This window comes from Rousettus aegyptiacus, unplaced genomic scaffold (assembly GCF_014176215.1).
Source record: "Rousettus aegyptiacus isolate mRouAeg1 unplaced genomic scaffold, mRouAeg1.p scaffold_m13_p_9, whole genome shotgun sequence".
Classification (NCBI taxonomy): Eukaryota; Metazoa; Chordata; class Mammalia; order Chiroptera; family Pteropodidae; genus Rousettus; species Rousettus aegyptiacus.
Genome location: NW_023416312.1, coordinates 16,751,675 through 16,766,179, shown reverse-complemented (window position 1 = coordinate 16,766,179; position 14,505 = coordinate 16,751,675). Strand labels below are relative to the sequence as shown.

General features: G+C 36.5%; 1 protein-coding gene across 14 annotated transcripts in view; it reads left to right on the top strand.

Annotated features, from left to right (window-relative positions):
* DMD (dystrophin) overlaps positions 1 to 14,505 on the top strand; it is a 2,254,165-nt gene that overhangs the window by 2,177,700 nt on the left and 61,960 nt on the right. For 11 of the 14 annotated variants that reach the window (XM_016132668.2, XM_036227208.1, XM_036227211.1 and 8 more), the window contains 4 exons: positions 6,973 to 7,139; positions 9,367 to 9,478; positions 10,827 to 10,963; positions 11,655 to 11,693. In XM_016132668.2, coding sequence (XP_015988154.1) covers positions 6,973 to 7,139; positions 9,367 to 9,478; positions 10,827 to 10,963; positions 11,655 to 11,693 — 455 coding nt within the window. The remainder of the gene's footprint in view (positions 1 to 6,972; positions 7,140 to 9,366; positions 9,479 to 10,826; positions 10,964 to 11,654; positions 11,694 to 14,505) is intronic. The other 3 variants (XM_036227218.1, XM_036227217.1, XM_036227209.1) reach the window with 1 other exon arrangement.

Sequence of the window (14,505 nt, the reverse complement as noted above, 5' to 3'; positions counted from 1 at the left end):
CTGCCTGCCTGTGGGGTTCCCATCAGGGCCCCCATTATGAATTTTGCGTATACCTATATTTTAAGCCAGTTCATTCTAAATATATCCTCCAATTCTAGATATAGGCTTTAGCCTTTTGTGCATGTGATGGCATAAGAGCAAACCAGACATTTACTTAAAAAAAATTAAAGTAAACTTTGGGTAGTTTAAGAACATACTTGTGTTTTTTTCTCCTCCTTAGTTTAATTTTTTCATTCTTCAGGATACCTAGGCATTTTTTTTAATTCTAAGCTCATTTAGATATTATAATCCTTCCTTTAATGTATTGTGATCACATTGCACCTTAATTCTCGCCCATTGTTTGATTCAGCAGACTTTTCTGGAGGGTATAGAAATATAGTTTCTGTCTTTAAATAACCTGCAATCTTGGAAGGAAACTAAGGAGGTGTAGGCAAATATTGTTTCCAAGACAATAGTTCCTTTTATCATCTGAGAACTACTTGGTACAGTCTCTCGCATGTTTACTTCTCTATATACTAATTTTATTTTCATTTTTTAAAGTATAGACATATTTTGAAAAACCTCACAATTGAGATGCTAATCACCATTTCTTAAAAATAGGATTGATGTGCTTATGGTAGCTGGGGTACAGGGCTTGCTGAGAAATCTTCCCATCACACTTCTTCTGTGACCATGAACCAGTACTGTTATCCTGAGAAGAAAATGACTATTCAGGTTAATACCTTGGCAGCCAGTTGGAGCCTGGTCCTTCAGTGTCTAAGGGTTTATGGAATGCACCTCGTGAAAGAAACCTAAAAGTTATTCTGTGTCCTGGTAAATTCCCTAACTCCATACTTGCCACGTAATGTCCTTTGAAATTATTATATTGGTAAATACATCCTCTGGCTAGAAATTCCAAATATTGGGATTCCTTTAACTGTTTTTGTACCTTGTTAAGAGGACATTTGTATAAAGCCACCCTGCAATGTGCTTTAATGGAGTGGCAGTAATGACAAGTGAGCCATCCTATGATGGAGAGTTGCCGATAGGTAAGGACTGGTAGAAAACTGGTGGAAAGCCAAGATGCACTCAACCTGTGGCTGTCACAGTAGAAGGAGCTGTGATATCTTTGCTTTTTGTGCATGCATTCCATAGAAGAGGCAAAAGATATCGCCCAAAACAAAACCTAGGGCTAAATGGCCCATTTCAAGAGTTTTTGTTTAGGTGGTTTGAAAATGGCATTTAGGGTGAGGGTAAGGTCATCCTTGATACTAAGAAAAGATATCAGAGGCCTCTGTGTGTGTCAGAAAATAATGGCACCTACCAGGATGATCTCAATCCAATGCCATCGTACCTGTCTTTGACCTCCATGACTTCCTACCATTCCAAATCTATCCCTGTTTATTGTTTCTAGAATGATCAAAATGTAATTTTAGCTGAGTTTTAGTTCTAGTTCTCTTAGATTTTTGTAGAAGCTCACGTGGTTTTTAATTCTTTCCTTCTTTATTGCCAGACAAAAGGAGAGAGAATATACCATTTGGATATAGAATGGTTTGTAGTAAAAATAAAAAAAATTGAAACAATGAGAATGTGCATTCCCACATCTTACCTTCAGTGCTGCCATTTGACATAGGCGAACAATTTTAAAAGAGCTCAAGTAATGGATCTTGCATCTTAGGAGGTAGAAAGAACCTTGGGAATTTTCATCCTTTAAGCACCGGAGAATCTGTAGTATTTTAAAAGTGGAGAATTGTCTATAGCTTCCCTTGGTAATTCACACTGATGTTTTAACAACTCTCACCATCAGGAAATTCTGCCATATAAGTTACAGCCTAAATTCTTCATGCTGCTTAAGCCTGTTTCCTCTTGTTCTGTCCTCAGTAGAGGGAATGAACAGCTGGTCACAGGCCCCTATGCAAGAGCCACTCACATAATTGAAAACTGTTAATAAATGGCCCCTTTCTGCTAACTTTTTTGCTCTTTTTTCCTATGGCTAAATAATCCCAATTCTCTTAAGGTGTTCTCATAGGTCTTTCAATCCTTTTAATTATCATTGTGCTCTCGGCCAAGCCTTCTCTAAGTTTTGGGTCAGCAGTAGCCACCAGAACTAGATACCATTTTCTAAGAAGGGTTTGAACAGTACTGAGGGTAATGAGGTCACTTCTCCATGAAATACTTGCTATGCCCTTAGTTATACATCACAGACGTGGTATTTCCTTTCTTTCTTTTATTTTTTACACCTACATTTACTGCTGACTCGTAGTCAGATTTTTTTTCTGTCTTCTGGAATGCATAGAAGCTTTCTGTTATATTACATTTTCTGTATTAAGCATGAATTTTTACTCTCTGCAGCATGTCTTTGAATCCATCATTAAACAATCATCTAAGCCTAAGTCAGAAGAAATATATAGGTTCAGATTAAGCAACAATAAACCCCCATTTTAAATAGGAATGAATTAGTAGTGCTTTTCAATTTCCTGCCTTTCTATAATGGTTTGTCTCCTAGCTACAAAGGGTTATTTTGATAAAGTCAGTTTCAAGACCAGTGGAGCAAGAGATTGTTATAGGACATACTGTAGCTGAATTTTATAGTTCTTTTGACAAAGTCTCTATTGTGTCTTTGTGTACAAGATGGAGAAACATGCACAGTAGAGATTAGACATTGATATAACTGAGAAAAATCATACTTCAACAGCCAGAGAGGGCTGAATCATGGATTTGTTTTGACCTGAGGTGCAGCCTCTGGTGATGTGGCTCACATTTGACCTTGGCTTGTTTGATATTCTCACCAGTGAATTTTTCATGAAGGCAGAACAAATGTTTTAAATGTAAAAATTATACAAAGTTGGGTGTAATGGCTAATTCGTTGGCTGTAACAGTCAGATCTGTAAAGATATGAGATTGTACAGTGGGCCCAAAATGACAGGACAGCCCTTGACAGAAGTGAAAGGAAACAAATCCCAAGAAATCACTGGAAACAGCCCAAAACAGCATTTCCCTTCATGCCCAACAGAGCATTAGTTCCTTGTGGTGTTCATAGGCCTTGTAAGTTAAAAAAAAAAAAAAGATAAAGGTCTTAGGATCACTGAATAACAAGTGTGGGAAATTCTGAGGTCAAAGTTTAATGTGTGTCTTTACCAATGAACTTCTTAGCTTCTAATATATTAATATGCATTAAGAATTTTAAGAGGTGGGCATAATGTGCCATGCTTTCTTAATTAACTCGACCTCTTCATGAAGCGTTTTGATGGGTGATTGATCTGCTGGACACACTGGGAAACACTGACCCAGAGATTTTAGTTGAGTAAAAACCCTATGTGAGCCTATAGTATAGAAGAAAACCGAATCATCCAATTATATTGTCCAGAAAAATGGAGGTACCATGTCCAGCAGATCATATTTGGAGAATAATTTTGTGAAAGACAATGGCAAACCAAACCATGTCATATGAGGAGGAAATAAAAGGAATAGGGATGAAGAGGCTTGGATAGACTTGACAGCTCGAGTAAAATATTTAAAGGGCTGGGTGGAGGCTGAAAATTTCTGGGTTTCTGGTCGGATGGATAATAATAATCACTATAACAATAGCAAACACTGACATGGCTCTTGCTATGTGCCAGACACTTCCAAGTGCCTTTCACTTGTTAATCATTTCAATATTACAACAATCCTATAAGGTAGACACTAGTAATAGTTCAATTTCATGGCAGAAGAAAGTTAAGACACAGAGATAAAGTTATTTTCCCAAGATCACACAGCCAATAAGTGGCAAAGCTGGGGTTTAAACTCTCGTGGTTGGACTCTGGAGCCTCAAATCCTATTTGCTGGTGGATTTCAGCTCAAGGTGAAGAAGCACTTTTAACAGGAGTCTGTACGTAAATGTTCAAGATCGCCTGTTAAGGATGTCTGCTTTTGCACAATGGGTGATTTTGTTGTTGTTGTTGTTGTTGTTGTTGTTGTTGTTGTTGTTGTTTTAGTAGCTATAAGAACACACTGGCATTGGTATGAGTTTGGGCTCTCGTGGCACCATTCCAAAAGTATGAAATCACTTACATAGTCCCTTTCATCTTTAGGTTCTATAATTCTTTATTCTTTAAATATTTCTTTGGGGGAGGGGACACCTACTCCATTAGAGGTCTTTTATTTCTTTACACTTGCCATGCCATGAATTCATAGGGAATGGGTTCCAGCAGCCCAGGCTCTTTCCATTGGTTCTCCCACAGAGTGCTTCTCAGGACGCAGCAGGCTGGCGCTTCAGTTCAGCCCAGGTACCTTTCTCTTTTTCTCCTCCTCCTCCTCCCTCCTCCTTCCTTCCTCCTCTTCCTTCTTCTCCCTTCTTCTTCCTTCCCCCTTCTTCTCCCTTCTTCTTCTTCATTTTGGATCATTTTCCTTCACGCTTTTCAGGAAACTGTCTCAGCTCTTAAAGTGCTTAACGTGCTCAATACGTACATTAATTCTCTTGGCAAGAATCTTGCCCTTAACTTCGTTGTTTACAGCAATGCCAACCATATGCTGGGTAACACTGTAGACTCTTCCGGTTTTGCCATGGAAACATTTGTGGGATGTTTGTTTTTGAACAGTGCCCATTCCCTTGATGTCTACAATATCACCTCTTGTAGATCTGCATGTATGTGATCAAAGGAACAGCTCTATGTTTTCTAAAAGTCCCAGAAAACATATAGCGGGTGCCTTTCCTCTTTACCTTTGTGTTGGTCATTTTGGCGAATTACCGGAAAATGATGGTTTGGGCCCAAAGGCTCTATAATAACTTTTTTATATTTTAAAAAATCTTCCTCTAAGTACCTTTGTAATGGCACCCCACACAGAGAAAAGTGCTCACCAAAAGCTTTTATTAGTAGTTTGAATTGGTACCATTTTGCAGCTTGGATATTCAGGGTTAAACAACTCATTATAATGTGAAATTTGTAATCGGGGGTAATGACTGGAGTACTGCTAAAGTGGAGAGTGTTACCAGCCAAATGACCTGTTGGTCCAAACCCTCCTGCCTTTCTATCTGAAATGTGAATAGAGTCTTTCTTAGCAAACTGCATTCCAAGAGAAGCAACATGAGTTCGCACAGTTCAGATACTCATTGCCTGTATGCTACTACATATCTGTCACATACTCAGTTTAATTGGTCTTAGAATAAGTAGTAACCTTTTTCTCTTGGCAAAAGGAAATGAAAATCATTTCTGGAGAAGGCATCTCTAAGGTCGATGTAGTATGTAGTAAAAAAAAAAAGCTTACAAGAAATCAAAGTGAGCAGAAATAGCAGTCCACAGAAGCAGACCCATGGTAATTTCATATTTTGGAATCATTAGAGACGATTTTTTTTTGAAAACTTATGTTTGCTCTGTTTTTTTTTTTAAACAGATCATTAAAAAATATCTGCAGGGAACCATAAACTTTAGAAGTGACCTTTAAAATGACCAAGTCAACTTGTAAATATTAAAAAGTACAGTAACCCAAATTTAAAACTTACTATATGGGTTTATATCAGACCGAATGCTGCTAAAGAGAGGAATAGATACCCAGGCAGAAGGGATTTTCAGGAATGAAGCACGAAGGATAAAAAAGGGAAAACTAGGAATGTCCTATTCAGAGAAATACAGATTAGATTGAAAAAGTCTACATTTATCTCACAGATTTCTGTAAGGAGAGTGGAGAGAGAATGAAGAAGAGGCGCTGTTTGTTGAGATCGTGACTGAGAAGTATCCAGAGCTGACTAAAAACTAATTCACAAGTTCAGGAAGCCCAGTTAATCCTTAAAAAGTATAAATAAAACCCTAGGAGCACAACACGAGACAGGAAAAGGACAGATTACCTTCAAAGGAGCAGCAGTGAGTTTTACTGCTGACTTAACAGTGGCAACAGAGAAAGTGAGATAAAAGTAGAATAATATTTCAGTGTGCTACAACAAAATAAAAAGAAAACTCCTGAAAAAACTTTCAGTCTAAAAATCTATACCCAGTGAAGATAGCTTTTAAGAATATAGATTTTTAAAAAGAGATTTTCAGTCAAAGAAAACCTGAGAAATTCACCACCAACAAACATTGACTAAAGGAAATTCTGAAGGGTATCTTAGGCAAAACTGATCTCAGATGGAAGATATGCAATGAAGGAAACAATAAAAAACAAACAAAAGTGGTCAGTCTAACAATATAAAAAATTAAACTACTGTCTCGTAGGGTTAATAAAAAACAAGATAGAATTAAAATGCGTGAGTATAGTAATATATCTATCAAGTGATGGCAAAATATATTTCGAGTTTTCTAACATCATTGTACTGTTTGAGAGGAAGAGTTTTTATTAAACTTAGATTTTGAAAGAGATAGAAGAGAGAGAAATAGAGATAGACAAAGAAACAACAGGTCACCATGAAAACGACACTAGATCTGCTGGAGTTTTGGATATGAGTATCGGCTGTGCCACCAGTTAGTAGTATGGCCTTTGAAACGCTACTTCTGTCATCTGTGTCTTGTCTGTAAAATGCAGCTTTGGGACCAGATGAATTTTAAAGCCTCTTCATTATGATTCTATGACACACTGAGAAATAGATTCTTTAGGGGAAAAAAGAAATCAATAGTTCCTGAGGTTTTCTTTTTTCCCCTCCTTTGAAATTTTATCAATAAACACTTGGATTTTATTTCTGTCTAACTCTATCCATTCAAAACCGAAAGCTAAAAATAGTCTTGTTCAGGTGTGTATTTTGCTTTCTGTTATTTTGCTTTGTTGTCATATAGTAGCCAAATAGAGTAATGGCAGTTTACCAAAGCCTTAGGAGTAGGTGACTCATATAAATGCTAGGAGGACATTTGCACAAATAAACTGGGGATAGTGGGCATCACTGTGCAACTACTGGTTTTTTTTTCTGTCTTACTTTTAACTTATTACCTACCTGAACTGACTTATGCCTCCTTTACTTTCTCATTTTCTCTTCTCAAATTCTTCGACCCCACCCCCACCCCCTCGCTGTCCCTCTTGTCTTTGCAGGCTAATAATAAGCCTGAGATTGAAGCGGCTCTCTTCCTAGACTGGATGAGACTGGAACCTCAGTCCATGGTGTGGCTGCCTGTCCTGCACAGAGTGGCTGCTGCGGAAACTGCCAAGCATCAGGCCAAATGTAACATCTGCAAGGAGTGTCCAATCATTGGATTCAGGTATTAGGAACCAAAAAAAATGTCATTTTTTTTCTTATCATTTCTCACCTTTTTATGACTTGATCTTTTATCTCCTGTACCAGTTGCTGTTAGTTTGTTTCTCCTCAGATTGGGAGAGGATGTGATCAGGCTGGAATATCCATCACTCCTGTCACTTCCCTGATCACTGGGTTATTTTGGTGGATCTGACTCATTAAGCAGGTGTCCCTTTCCACCTTCATTCACTCTTCAGCTCTGCAGAGCCACTTCTTGGGTGAACAGGACTGACTCCCTGTCCCCACTGAGATATTTGTCCTTCAGGGGTATACAGATAAACTGTGCCTTCTCCTTCCTGGACCCAAATCATTTTGTGTCTGTCTATCTGCCTGCCTCTCTCTCTCCCCCCACCCCCACACACGGTCTTTTCTGCTCATAGAAACCCTCTAAGAATCAGTTATAAAACTAAGAGATGATTCTATTTTGGGAGACCTTCATGGTAGCTCAGTGTCTCATTTACTTTGCACCGCTTTTATTCCACCTAAAGTAACAAGATTTGTTTTTAAGAACCCTAGAACTTACTTCTTCATCTGTGAATCTGATTATGCTCTTTGCATAGTATCCTAATGAACTTCTAAGGGAATATAAAGTATGCAAGTAAATGAAAGATTCACAAAGCAGCTAAGTAAAGAACATGTTCCTTATAAATTTAAAAGTGAAAGAGGTAGGAAACAGAGGATTATTATTCTGATATTCTTAAACTGTCACGGAAAACAATCGGCTCTTAAATCTTCAGCATTGTTGACCTGTTTGGGGAGATGGGATATTTTTAAATGAATCCATTTTATTGAACAATAACCCCAAGTCTAAATTCTGAAATGATGACCTATTTAAACATCTGGATCAACATCAAGGGTTCCTTAGTGATGAATAAGCCATAAAGTTGTAAACCAGCTATATAGTCTGTGCCTGTGCAGAATCCACTTAACAGCTAAGTAAATAGCTTCCTGGGTATGCTTGAACTTGTTTTTTAAATAACTACTTTGTATCATTTGTGCGTTCATGTCCTTCCATACTTCATGTTGTTTACAAAGTGGTTTTACAAAAACCTTTAGAAGTTTCTAAAGACTAGATAGACAACACTGAGTAGGCAATGATTGCAAAGGACACCTTACCTTCCTAGGTTTTGGCAGATAAGAATAATACCATGGGGGGGTGGGGAGGGGAAGCTGCAGGGGAGAGGATTGCATGTCTTCTTTTCTCAGCTTCCCTCAATACTAAGATTCGTTCATTGGGGGAAGTTTTTATAAAATAAGAGAGGAGAATGCTTTGGAAGATCTAAGAACATTTTCATATTCACTGTTTTGCCCTTATCAAATTAGATTATTTTAGGAATTAGCACTTCTCTTTCCACCCCCCCCCTTCCTCAAAAGATGGTTGGGATCTAAAAAAAGGTAGCTTTTTCTCCACATTCCCATATGTCACATAAGGAATATGCTTATTTAAATTGGCTAAAATTCTCATCTGAGAAAGCAAAAAGCAGAGAGTATGAAACAAAGAATACAGTGTTCTGTGAATGGGAGGAAATGTACCATCTAGTACTCACAGATTATAAATTCCTTCATCTAATCTAATTTTTGTCTTTTCTTTGTGCTTCGGTTATCATATGGGTAATGTGATGAGGGATTTCTGAAGAGACGTAAAAGCTATTATCGAAGTAACTCTCTGAAAATGAATCATGTCAGTCTGTACGAAGGTGTAATTAAAGCAAGATTTGTTTTAATAGAAAGTTCTTGCTTAATTTTCTTTTGTCTTATGAAATTGCCTTATTTTTTAAATAATGAGTTTAGAAAATTTTGATCCCATGATGGGTAGGAGGGCCTGCAATGCATCAAACTCTCTCTCCTGGAAGTTGTTTCAAATTCTAGTATTTGGTCTTCAAAAGACTGGAAGTGTGCCAGTATCTTCTTACTTAATCTGAGAGTTCCTAGTAAAGTTTAAAGAAGAGCTGAATTTTTTGTCCCTCCTTCCATATGTTTATAGGATAATCTTTCTGCCAAAATGTTTTGATACTGTAGGAGAAGCACCAGTGAAATCTGGAGGTAGGAGTTAATCACTTGCCTTGTGGGATTAATGAACAGTGCAGTCTGTTTCTAGAATTAAGACAGTGTGGAAGGAGGTTTATAAAAGAGGGCTCTTTGGGAATTGGATTTGAAGAAATACAGATGTGTTTGTTTTTGTTCTTTACCAGGTACAGGAGTCTAAAGCACTTTAATTATGACATCTGCCAAAGTTGCTTTTTTTCTGGTCGAGTTGCAAAAGGCCATAAAATGCACTATCCCATGGTGGAATACTGCACTCCGGTAAGTTAGATGCTTCGCCAACATGAGTTATTTTACCTGGAAGAAGTTTATGTTTGGAGCAGTATTGCAGATCATGTGTAAGGCTGTGATGTCTTAAGTTACCCAGATGGTTCCCCAGATGTTCCCCAGCTAAAGTGATGCCAAATTGTAGACACCAGGGACTTATCTTATCCCTAGGGTGCAAGGCAATGCCTGGCACATATGGACCATTGTAGATACTCAACAGATATTTTTGGGCAAATAAATAGGTTTTTATCCTGTTTGCATTGGTTGTAAGGAAGACATTATTTTTTTTCATTTTTTTTCACAGTCCTATTGGTTGTATGGAGAGTTCTTATGGCCATGTGGCATGTTGGGTATGGGAGTGTAATGTAGGTTCCCCAAAATTCATAATCCACTTCTTTCAATCTCTTGCTCATCTTTTATCGGGTTTATATACTAACACTTAGCAAACTAAATGCTAGATGTTTACCTTTCAAACTACTCTGTGTGAAATAGGTATTATTTTTATCCCCTTTGTATAAATGAAGACTCTCAGGTCCTGAAGCTAAATAATTTGCCCAAGGTTCTGGAATTAATAGGTGGTGGCTTCTCCTTAGACGTTTTGGAAAAATGTCCTTAAACACTAGCTGCTTGCTATTCAAAGTATGGTCTGTCAACCAGAAGCGCTGGCACCACCTGGGAACTTATTAGAAATGCAGAACCTCAGGCCCCTGCCCTTGCCTTTCTAAATCAAAACCTGCATTTTAGCAAGATCTGCAGGTGGTTCCCTATACACATCAAAGTTTGAGAAGCTCTGCTTTAGAGTACTTCTGTCTTCCATCTTCAGAGTGATCCTCCCAGTTTTGTCATTGTCTTTCTTGCTTTGATTCCTTTTGCAAAGGTATTCAATGATAGGGAATGAACCGTGCAGTGAATAGAAGGATATTTAGTGGCTGAAACATGGTATCCATGTGGACAAAATAGTTTTAAAATGCTATAAAGTGTGGCAAAACTTAAGGTTAACTTTTTGACTATAAGACTTCTATAAACCACCATTTATTGCGTGGCCTAGTAGTCAAGATACTTCATTTATTCATCATAACAACTTCTTGAGGTATGACTGGCCCCCATTTCACAGATGATCTGAGCCTCGGATAGGCAAAGAACTCATCCAACTTAACCCCACTAGTAAATGCTAGGGTGGGTTTCCAAACCCTGGGTTGTATCTGATTCCAGAGCCTTCGCTCTCAATCGCTACTCTCTCCGAAATTAGAAAACCAGTGACCTAAAGGAGGGGCTCTGGAGTGGCCCTTGTCTTTAGGTCATACTTCTTCCAAGTCTGATCTCAGGGCTATTTTCCTTTCAGACTACATCAGGAGAAGATGTTCGTGATTTTGCCAAGGTACTAAAAAACAAATTTCGAACCAAAAGGTATTTTGCGAAGCATCCCCGAATGGGCTACCTGCCAGTGCAGACTGTCTTAGAGGGGGACAACATGGAAACGTGAGTAGTGGCAAAAGCAAAGCAGACTCTCATTTGATGTATATCTGAGCTCCTTTCAGCTGAATACCGTCCTTCACTCCCAAATGCAAACAGTCTCTCCTATTTCTTTCTCTAGATTTACTTTAGCTGAAAAAAAAGCAAACAAGCATAAATGTTCAGTCGCCATTTTGCTGTGTCAGTTGTCCGAGGACAATTACCTTTTCCAAAAGTTTATCACAGGGAAAGCACCACACTACAACTGCTAATTGTCTTATAAAGCTTTTTAAGAAATATGGGACTGTTTACAAATGAGTGATTTCAATATTTCATTTTGATTTTCCTCCCTCACAAATCAGTAGACGTGTGTCTTTTTTTGGATCTGATTGTGTGGTCATATCTAGTCACTTTTTTTTTTACTTGAAAGAAAATATAGTCACAGGAAATTACTTCACAGTAAGTAGTAATGATTCTCATGATCAAACTGATGTCGTCTTCACTTCTTTTAAACTGTCTCTTCTTTTCTCCATAACTCTGGTGGCAGTCGCACCACTGTTTGCTTTTCTTTTAATTCACTTTCCACTTTTGTTTGGCTATAGCTTTCCATGGTTCATACTTAATTGGTTGGATTTTATTTATTTTGACCTTTCAGTAATTTTTTTTTTGCAACTGAGTTTGCCTTTGTCTTTTCACCACCTCATTTTTTGTTTTGCAGTCCTGTTACTCTGATCAACTTCTGGCCAGTAGATTCTGCGTGAGTACTGCTGAAGGGTGCTGCTACCACCAACACATCTGCTTGCTGAGTTTTAAAATTTTTGTTTGGTTTATTTATTTGTTTTGTTTTAAAGACATATTAATTTCCCTTTCATTTCATTTTTTTCCTTCCCTTGATAAGACTTTGAGGGTGCCATCTACCACAGATCAGGAGAATCAGAATGAGGTTTTCAGGTCCCGGCTGGTCAAATTCGAACCAGCAGAAATCCTGGCCTTGAGTTCAAATTAACATCAAAGAAATTATTGGGTTGTTAGTTCTATTCCTGGGAGATAAGTTTATGATTACAGAACAACATATCTTGAACCACATTTCTTTCTTAAGATTCAATGCTTTAGAACCTTTAAAAGGATGATGGTTTATTCTTTAGGGCCTCTTCTAAGTGAGTAGATCATTAAATATCAGCAGAATTTGTTTTATAGTATGATGTTCAGTTTGGCTGAATAATTTCAATGAGATATGTGGACTTTTTATCGGGTTATGCCATGCTATCGGACTAATATTTATGTACTGGAGCTCATTTTTGAACTAAACTCACTTTGCTCTCCTCTCCACACTAAATATTCAGCTCATAAGCAGTTATATGTTTACACTGGAAGGAAAGTGTACTGTAGTCTGTTATTACTATGAATGTGTATTAATAATACTAATATTAGATACCAACTGATAATTAATTGCTTTATCTCAGAGTTTATAATGTTAGAAAACTCTTTTGGGGGGTCTTTAATTTATATTTTTAGCAAACAAAGTCTGCATGTTTTAGAGTCATTGGAGTTTTTATAACAAATTTTTGGTATTTCAAAATGTACTTTATTAAAATACATATTTAAAGTAAGATAGCTCTATTATATGTAAGAGGTAGATGACCAATTTGGAAGATAGGCTTATGTGAGAATTCAGTTTATTAGTGGGTCTTTTTTATTGTTCTACCATGTAATTTAATTTAAAGTAGATTCTTTTTTTAAATCCTGTAGTGATAAATGCAAATGATTGAGATTTATTTTAAGTCTTTATTGGCCTAAAGGAAGTATAAGGCATCTTTTTTTTAAGCAGCATTATTACACCCCTTCATTTTGAGATATGGGAACTATAAGTAGTGAACTACCTGATTTCTTTTATCATCGTGCTTAAACAGCTTGGACTTTAGATTCAATTATGTACCTTGTTATCAGTAATTCTTTTCCCTAATCCAGGTAGTCTATTTGTTTATAGAAGTTAGACCTTTTCATAAATAAACAGCTTTTAAAAAACTGATATACTAAAATTCTCAGCTTGATTGGATCCTGATAAACGAATTTACTCTGGATTGGAATAAATTTTAACCAATTAAAAAAATCCAAAACACAGACATACTAAAGCATAATTTTAAAAAATGCATGGATAGAGATAGCACAAAATAATAAGCAAAGAATAACTAACAGTTCCTTGAAAGGAAAGAAGAAAAAATGTTAATTTTATACATGCGTTCATGAGAAAAAAATCCTGACTATCATTTTAATGTAACTAATTTTAAGTAGAGGATATTTGTCTTAAACTTTGAAGAACTTTAAAATTAATAAAATCCTTTATTAAAATATTTTCTCTAACAACTGAAACATACCCATTTTGTCTTCTTATAAAGTTTACTAGATTATTCGGAAATAGTGGAAAGTTCTAATTTTAGAGAAGAAAACATACCCAGCAAACTAAAGTCCCTGTTTTCTTTACCAGTAATTTTACTAAAGTCTTTACTCATAGGATTATATAATTTATAAAATATATTGTAAAGCTATCCCATTCAGACAGAAAAGTCAAGGCCTAAGGTATTTTATTTTCCAAGAATTCTATCTGATGTCAACAAATCCTGTGATGATGACAGCATTTAATCCATTTACATGGATCATGGAATTTAAAAGTTTACTGAGATACAGATCTTTCATTTTTCCTAGACAAAACCTTTATTTACCTGTATTTGTCATATTGTTTGAAACTAAATCTAGCGTAAACCTTTTATATTGTTTGTCTATAAATGAGACAGTCAAACAATATTCTTTGAGCTCTTCTGCTTTGAGACCTAAATAGATGAAAACTTATTAGTGGAGTTTTCACAAAAGAGAAGATAGTGGTGGGTGGAATGGAATTGACCATTAAGGAAAACAGAAAAAAATCCTTCTGGGTTTACTTTGTATTTAGGAAGTGGGAAGGGAGAAGAATATTCTTACCTTCCCCTTAAAAAGTGATTTAGAAGGCTTGCATTTAGTTTTGTTTCCGGACTAAATGGTTTTGTACTTTTACTAATTCTTGGTTTTTAAATGATTCTTCCCTGACCATTACTCCCTTTTGGCTCATTTTCTGGTTTAATAAGTACCTCCTTTAGTGTGTATATTTTTTAGATTTCTGTTTATTATGAGTTCTCGTGCTTGTGCATGCTGTGTTAGGTGCTAGGTGCAAGGTGCATTAATAAAAAACATAACATGGAATTATCCTCAAGACTAAGAATTAAAACTCTACATAAGATTTTCTGTATCAGATTTTATTAAAGTGTTTTGGATTTACATGCCTAGTTTTCTTGGTGTAGTTATGCTACACCAAGGTCTCAGGCTTTCTTTTTTCTCTGTACTATTATAAATGAAAACAATATATTTTTCTTGGTGATGGGCTTTTAGCTTATAAGAAGTATATAACTAAAAGGCTGGTCTGTTCCAGAAGATAGGGTTTCTAAACCAAATAATGCAAGTACTTAAATTATCTTTACTTGCAGTGAATATTTCAAAACGAACCTTAGCATAATGGGCTGCTTCAGAATTCCAAGAAA